Source organism: Apostichopus japonicus, chromosome 12 (assembly GCF_037975245.1).
Source record: "Apostichopus japonicus isolate 1M-3 chromosome 12, ASM3797524v1, whole genome shotgun sequence".
In the NCBI taxonomy this organism is placed as follows: domain Eukaryota; kingdom Metazoa; phylum Echinodermata; class Holothuroidea; order Aspidochirotida; family Stichopodidae; genus Apostichopus; species Apostichopus japonicus.
In genome coordinates this window covers 8,528,441-8,536,607 of record NC_092572.1, presented here as the reverse complement: position 1 = coordinate 8,536,607, position 8,167 = coordinate 8,528,441, and the positions used below count along the sequence as shown (strand labels likewise).

The 8,167-nt window shown below is 37.9% G+C and overlaps 1 protein-coding gene across 1 annotated transcript; it reads left to right on the top strand.

The window, feature by feature from the left end:
• The first annotated feature begins 3,092 nt into the window (after nt 1-3,092).
• LOC139977911 (solute carrier family 35 member G1-like) lies at nt 3,093-7,593 on the top strand. The gene is made up of 2 exons (XM_071987636.1): nt 3,093-3,973; nt 4,964-7,593. Exons 1-2 carry the CDS (start codon nt 3,932-3,934, stop codon nt 6,026-6,028), a joined length of 1,107 nt encoding a protein of 368 aa, XP_071843737.1. The 5' UTR covers nt 3,093-3,931; the 3' UTR covers nt 6,029-7,593.
• The last annotated feature ends 574 nt before the right edge of the window (nt 7,594-8,167 follow it).

Genomic DNA, 8,167 nt, shown 5'->3' with positions numbered 1-8,167 from the left:
GATATTATTTCGATGAGGAATTCCATACATGTTCTAGAGAGGGACATCAGTTCTTTAGTATTATTTGACAACTTCCTTAAGTTTGCTGATATCTATTTCGATTCCGGACATATTTGCACATCTTAAGTTGTTCTTTTGGGGTTTCGATGGATGCGCCCGAGCCGTAGATAAGACCGACAAATATAAGTCAAAATAAGAAAATACTTTCTGGCAGGCTTTGCTCCCTACAAACTTTTTCTCATCTATTGATGATTTGAAATTGGAGCAGATTGAAAAAAAATAGGTTACACCGTTGTAAAGGAAAATAAGAGGTATTAGACAACTTCAAATTCTACACGGCCAAGCAAGTGTGTATTTTGCTTTACTGAGTAATATTTCTAATGATGTAGTTTATATTAGCTATAGGAATTGCAAATAATCGGATCAAGATGGAGACGGAAATCTTAAAGTCGTGGTATGCACATAAGAACTAAAGAACGACATCACCCATAATCAATTTGCCTCCGGTTGTTTGCTATGCACTGTATATGCACGTATCATTACAAGAACAATGGATACAACTCATCTCTCGGGTTTAAGTTCTAGAGACACATTTTGTTTTTTGTTTGTTTTTTGTGAAATGTTACCCAAAGGGGGTACAGGTATATTTTTATATTCTTGACAGTTACTCTCTGTACAATACCTTTTGCTATAGATGGAACTCATGCAATGTGCTTTGCTAATTTATATTGCTTGTAGCACAAGTAAACGGGGTGACTGACTAATCTCAGTGGGCAACCAAAATTAAATTTCTAGCCTTAAAATGATGTATAATATATTATAGGACTTACCACAGATCCAATAAGATTAAATAGACGAAACATTCTCTTTAGATCCATTTCAAATGTTCTCGTGATATTCTCTTCTATAAACTGGAATATTATGAGCACTTTTGACGGACGTAGCAACGTTATAGAATCATACTTATATATAGCTAGCTGAATATGCAGGTCCGGTTGTGTAATAGGTCCGATGCATACTTTTAATTGACACTAAGAAGGCATATTAGACAGATAGTATGCAGGGACGTCACAGAATTTATACATGCAATCATACACGCACGTATACACACCAAACACAGCCGCATATACACACAAACATATACAAATATGCGTGACTTTGAGCTAACCTATAAAATATGTCACAGAAAGAGGCTACTAGTATTATATTAATTTAATTGCTTTCTACCCATAATATTTTATTATCTATTCCACCTAATTAATCAAAGATCACCCAAGCTTATTCATCCAAAGTCACTCCAAAACACAACGCAAAAATGTGTTTATAGATAATACCATGATAACTAAGTGTTGGGAATAATTACGAAAGACAGCTATCGATGGAGGCTTTGTAGTGTTTACAGAATCATACCCGTCTCTTTCGAGATCCGGCTTTAGGTATCACAAATTATTTCGGGTTGGTTAGCATCGTGTCTCATCTCTATTGAGAAAGGCGCAATATGTCACCAAAACAGAACAAGCATTGTTCGATACAGGTGACAAATGCCTACAGTGGAATTACGACCTTCCATACCGGTTTAAGGCCTCTGGACGTACAATCAGCGTCCATAGCCTAGTTGGTTAGGGTGTCCGCGTACAGAGCGGGAGGCCGAGTTCGAATCCCGGTGGAGGCTGGAAGTTTTTTATATATATCGTAGGTCCGAATTATGTGGATACTCTCATATCGCCACATAAGGACTAAAGCAGTTCGTTGGTCATGATGTGGATACTCGAATCGCCATTTAAGGACTAACGATCTGCTTAGACTATAATGTTTATATTAATTAAGGGTAGAGGTTATGACTTACCCCTAATGTGTTCTTTGCGGCTTCTGGTGAACTATCTCGTAGTCGTATTTGCACTCACGTACTCCTTGTAAAGTAATATCCCGCGAAGATAAATATCCAGCTAACGACGATGTAGTGGCGCGTTAGGCTATACTCGGCCGTTCGGTAGCGCTAGTCTCAGCGCCAACCGTTGAGTCGGTACACCGGTAGGCTACGTACGCGAAAGACTAGCTATCTAAGATGGCGGAATAAAACTTCAACAATATAAATACTTGGACGGCCTAGGGCGCGTTGGAGACTTTACTTCCTAGCGACTGTACGATGATATCACTTATAAAATAAGTTGCTTATATAGGTTACTGTATATGTAAATAATTGCTCGCGGAAGGAGATTAAATTTGGCTGGATTGGAGGTAAACGAGAGTTGCTGTAAACGCTATACTTGTAGATTGACTCGCGATTCCAATAGTGTGCTTTTTAAAACACGTGGCCTTTTTTCTTTTATACGGGTCCCTGACTGGGAAACCCGTCACGTTAAAAATAGAATGAAGTTTGCTTGGAAGGCCAAAAGGGCTACATATCATAGTCACTACAAGACCTTATGTGGCGACATGCGGGATCCCCACATAAGGACTTGTGAAAATTGTCGGTATTGGCGGCATCATGTGGCAGTGTTAGGATCGCATAAAATGTTCTTGGTCATTATATGACTTAGGTTTACATAATTTGTTTATGCATGTTTGTCGGTTTTGGCGTTCCATACATTCGGGCGCTATATACTGGTTAAAATAAATCCAAAAGATACACGAATATATAAGATAGGGCACCGTCGACAAAAACAGAATCCGTGTTTTCCGTTACATATAGGAATTCTGCATTTTCCCTGATTTTCCCTTAACACACGCATAACCTGTTAACATACCTGTGAATATAACAAAATACTACTAATCAACCAGGTAAGATCCATATTTGTCTTTTAAAATCAGTGGCAAAAAAATCTACGATCAGCTTTATCATGCAAACCCCAACGATATCCAGGCTAACACGCTTTGATTTGAATAATGTCTTTCATATAGCTAAGTGAAGCATGCGTTTCATGAATACTGTATTTAACAAATTTATTGATGATTTGATTGGCTGATAGTCAGCTGCAAACATTCTGAGATCTTTCAGTATTCAGAAAACAAGAACATCGTCCGACAAACATTTGATGTGTTAAAGCAGCTGTCACTTGCACTGTGGTCTGTTGTGTATACAGCGCGTACGTGACCCAAGAAAGAACCAGGGCACTAAAACCAAACAAACAAAACGACTGATCCGCTCTCAACCCCAGTCTATTTGCATCGTGACTGTTAACTGTGTGATCATCGTCAGATGTGTGTTACGAGTCTTTTAGAAAAGAAACAAATACTACACTGATCTTATGGCCAAAACGACGGAAAACCCACACAAAATCTTAGAATTAGATTTATCCAGGTATAGCAAATCAAGATGGAATGTACGGCGTATGGCGGCTCACTATATATTGTAGTGACTAGTGAGGACTTATATATAGGAGCCACTTTTCAAAGCAAGCGTATTCAGTCAAACAGGAAGCGGTTACCTTAAAAATTGAATATTAAAGAGAGTTTTGAGGTTACTGAATAATGTGAAATTGTTTTTGATCCCTGCCTTTGTTATCCATTTTAAACATAATTAGCTTACACATAAAACAACGAACAGCTTTGAAAAGTACAACTAAACAGCTTGGACGCCATTATCATCTTACACATACTTTTCAAGCTGGTACATAAACTCATTTACATACACATAGCGAACAGCTTAGCTTATCACAACTAGACCACTAGGAAGGAATGCAGATATCTTAAATATTGCGCTACAAAAGGAAAGGCATGCTTTGATAAAGTGCATGGTATACAAGCCCCGGAACGTCTAAAGAACCAAAGATCAATATTACGCATGTATTGTGGAAGCTGCAGTGTCACGTTTATTTCACCAGTATATGGGGATGCTTGATTCATTCGTTCTACCTGGCTTTATTGGAACACATAACAGATAACAAAAAACAGAACAGTTATAGAAGTAATATCGCTGGAAAATTTAGAAATGGACCTGACAAGATTATTTCGTCGCCTTAGTGGATCTTTGGTAAGTGTCAAATGTTAAGGTATATGTCAATTAGAAAACATGGTCAATGTGATTTCTTCAATAAAATTAGTGAAGAACCAATTGATCCTTCCACTGCATTTCTAATTGAAGAGCCATCAATATTTATGGTTTCACTGCTGGAGTCAGAACATTTGTTTTCTCTCTTGTAGGATCAAAACATGATTGACTTTGCTTCTGAAGCAAAAATTAATTAAATTAGTATAAGGTGAAACAGGTGTTTTATTTTAATTAAACTCTTAATATCGCTCGGATGAAGCACATTGACGAACATGATGCAGTTATGTTCAGAATCGAAAGTTATTATCAGCAGCAAAGCAAAATAATTATCTCATTTGAAAGGTTTCCTGCATTCCTGTCACAAGTATAGTAATATCTCAAGAAAGTCTGTTGGTCTCACATAGAAAATTATCAACAGTATTAATTTATTGTCTGCAAAATATGTAGCTTATTCTACGTGGAAGATTGCCATTGACTGAGGTCAATTTTATACCTAGCCTTTCGGACAGGAAGAAATTGTTTCCCAGTGTTTTCGGCACGGAACTTTCTTACGGAACATTCAGCGATTCGATGATATGTTTCTTACAAATGAAATGCAAAATAAATGTAACGATCTGCTTGATGCTTACATCATTCATAAATTTAACCAGCACCTGCTTCGCAATATGAAGTCAACTGATCAATAACAATGTTATTTTTTGCAATTTTGAAATTATTAACTACATTCCATCCACATACACGCGCGCACACCCAAGAACAAAACGTATCAATAGCCAACATATAGTTAGTCGCAGTTTCACATTAATTTCCAAACATAACAGTTTAGGCTGATACCGTGTTGGTGTAATTATGGTTGAATGATATGACGGTCTTCAATATGTTGTTCAATTTTTGATAGTTTGATACATTTGGGGTTTCATGTTTTGTTTTTTTAATTCTTTAATTCTTTTTTTCATTTATTTCTTCGTAAAGCCCCGGAATGAGGAGAATGATCCATCGTCGCCATTAATACAGTCTGAAGAAGAATATAAATCAGAAACGATAAAGTTGGACTCAACGGAGAAACAAAACACCGAGCTAGCTAATAGTGGATCAACAAATAACGGCAATTGCAAAGCTTCCAATTTCAAAGCAACATGTTGGAAATTATTTAATCTAGTAAAGGATCGTTATGGTTTGCTTCTAGCCATCTTAGCGTCCTTTATGTATGCCTCGGTCAGTATTATTTTCAAGACCCTGGTGCAAACACTTTATCCACTTCAAGTAATCCCAATATCTTTAATCGTTACGATGATTGGCTCGTTATTTTTTGTCTTGCAACAACAAGTTTCTCTTCCCACAAGTTTTACTGATTATATCTGGTTATCCCTTAGTGGAGTTATGCTGATCTCAAACACATTTTGTTTCCTCTCTTCTGTGAGTTTCATTGATGCCGGAAACGCAGTTGCAATCTTGTATACGTCGGTGATGCTTGCAGGGTTTTCTAGTTGGCTTATCTTGAAGGAACCGCTAAAACTACGGGAAATCTGTTTTGCGTTTCTAGCACTTCTCGGTGTCGTATTTGTTTCTCGTCCGTCTTTCGTCTTTGGAAACGATCAAATGGACACCTCTGACAACGAGAACACATTGATCGGGGTAGGATTTGCTTTGGTTGCAGCATGTTCCATTAGTTTTCTGTTAACGTTTGTTCGAAAACAGTCACAGCTAGGAATACATAGTTTATTTACACTATTCTTCAATTCTATGGTTGCTGTTAGTGTAAGTGCTGTCGCAGTCATCGCAAGTGGAAAATGGAGACAGCCAACATTCGAAGAGGCTTTGTTGGCAATTTTGTGTAGTTCTTTGTATTTTGTTGGCCAATGTGCTATTTATCTTGCCCTGAGAGAAGAAAATGTAACCTTTGTGACAATTATATTAACTCAGGAGATTGTGTTCACATTCCTGATGCAGTTCATTTTTCTACACGTCGCTGCCACATGGACTTCTTACGTCGGAGCATTTTTGATAATAACTGCGTGTATTGGGATATCAATTTAAGTGCACATATCATCACTAAGTAATATATTAACCCTGCTTTTCCAATAAGTCCTAACTTTAGCGTAGTTTTTTTTAATTGAAATTCGAAATTGCTTGTAACGTCATAGTATGGTGGAGTGCAAGATTGAATGCAATGACAATGTCTTGACCTAATTATATAAGAAAGGAGGTGAACACACCTTCCTAGAAAGAAAGAGTACGATATAAATGGTAATTACAACAATAAAATGTAACGGCCAGCTATAGTACAGGATTTCCAAGTGCGGTCTTAAACCAAGATATAAACATACCGTAGCTAATTACGTTTAGAAGCCACTGAAGTTCGTAAATGGTTCTACAGTACTCAAATTGAACATTACCATTTTCAGACCATGAAATGGTATTGATCATATCCTTTACTGACTTAATTAATGTTCTCCTGCTATATCAATGAACTAACCAAATTGTTCTCTAGGGCAAGTAAGAGTAATGCTTATAGGTTCTGGTAGATTTCAAAACAATGTTTTGGTCCAACCAACCAAATGTTTGTGAAGTACCCCCTCCGTACTGACTAGACAGGGTGACTTTAATGAACTCCAGCATGGACGCAACAGGTGACAAAAATATTTGCAGTTAATGCAAGAGATTAATAGATAGAAATTCCCATATACGGCAACAAAAATCATGTTTTAATTGTAATATGCTCAAACTTGATTTCTGTATTATGTTGATTTGACCCCTGAACAAACTGAATGGTTCAAGGAAACAAAATCTGCTGATAATATGATATCATATGATCAGGGATGTAGCCAGTATGTAGCACTGTAGGCCCGTGCCTTCCCTTTATTTGGCCAAGTTACCTTTTCTTAAAAACACCCATAAGTCAAATTCATAAGCTTGCTGGACTAGTTTAAGAGTCTAGACAGGAAAAACTATTGAAATGAATGTAGCAAAAAATATGGCTGAATTAGGCGACCTATTCTTCTGTCATCTAAGCTGTCCTTTCTATCGCGTGCCGTTTCATTCAACACTCTACCCGCCGAAAAAGACTAGATTCGATCTTGTCAGTTTTTTTAACATCTAGTTAAGAACCCGTTTACGCAAATAATATTGAAAACAGTTGAGAAATTTGCATCAGATGGCAATCGTCGGATAGCTCTCGCCTTCTCTTATTAGGCTAACTTAAACATTTACTAGCTACAAGTGTGTCAAAGACAATTACTGGCTATAGTTGTATCAAAGACATATCTGGCCTATCTTTGTATCTACAAGTATCAGAAGATGAAAAGTAAGACTACTCTGTTAATGTATACCTTGCTCATTTTAAATACATTATGTAATATTGAATTACGTACTATTTTAACTCGTTTGTTTTTGGGGGCTTTAAAGTGATATTAAATGAGGTGTCTCAAGTTAGCAAGCGGCCAGGGAACCAGAATGTACACTCGGGAAGGGCCGTTTCCGGCCATCTGGGGGGTTTGTAAAACCAAAAATGTTCTTGTACGCTTCGCGCCAACCGATGGTGGCGCTCCGCTCAGATGCTTTCTAGTCACTTCGCCCAACAACCATTTCGCCCAACTGCCATTTCGCCCAACCAGCCTGGTCATTTCGCCCAACCAGCCTGGTCATTTCGCCCAACCAGCATGGTCATTTCGCCCAACCGGCCTGGTCATTTCGCCCAACCGGCCTGGTCATTTCGCCCAACCAGCATGGTCATTTCGCCCAACCGTGTTGGTCATTTCGCCCAACTTTATTTTTACTAATATTCAATATTAAAATTGCGATGACTGCATGCTTTAAAGGTGGCTGCAATGATAACATAATTTTACCTTACGTTTTTTTCACTTAGAGTTACAATTTTTCATCAATAAAAATAATGCAAATGAGTGATTGAAACGCTTTCTAGTCACTTCGCCCAACAACCATTTCGCCCAACTGCCATTTCGCCCAACCAGCCTGGTCATTTCGCCCAACCAGCCTGGTCATTTCGCCCAACCAGCATAGTCATTTCGCCCAACCGTGTTGGTCATTTCGTCCAACCAGCATGGTCATTTCGCCCAACCGTGTTGGTCATTTCGCCCAACCTTATTTTTACTAATATTCAGTCAGAATAATATTACTTTTTCTATTCCACTAGTTCAATTTGATTTATTTTGGGTT

Coding starts and splice junctions, on each gene's coding strand:
- LOC139977911 (XM_071987636.1), top strand. CDS start 3,932: ATGGACCTGACAAGATTATTTCGTCGCCTTAGTGGATCTTTG. Junction 3,974..4,963: donor GTCGCCTTAGTGGATCTTTG/GTAAGTGTCAAA, acceptor TTCTTCGTAAAG/CCCCGGAATGAGGAGAATGA.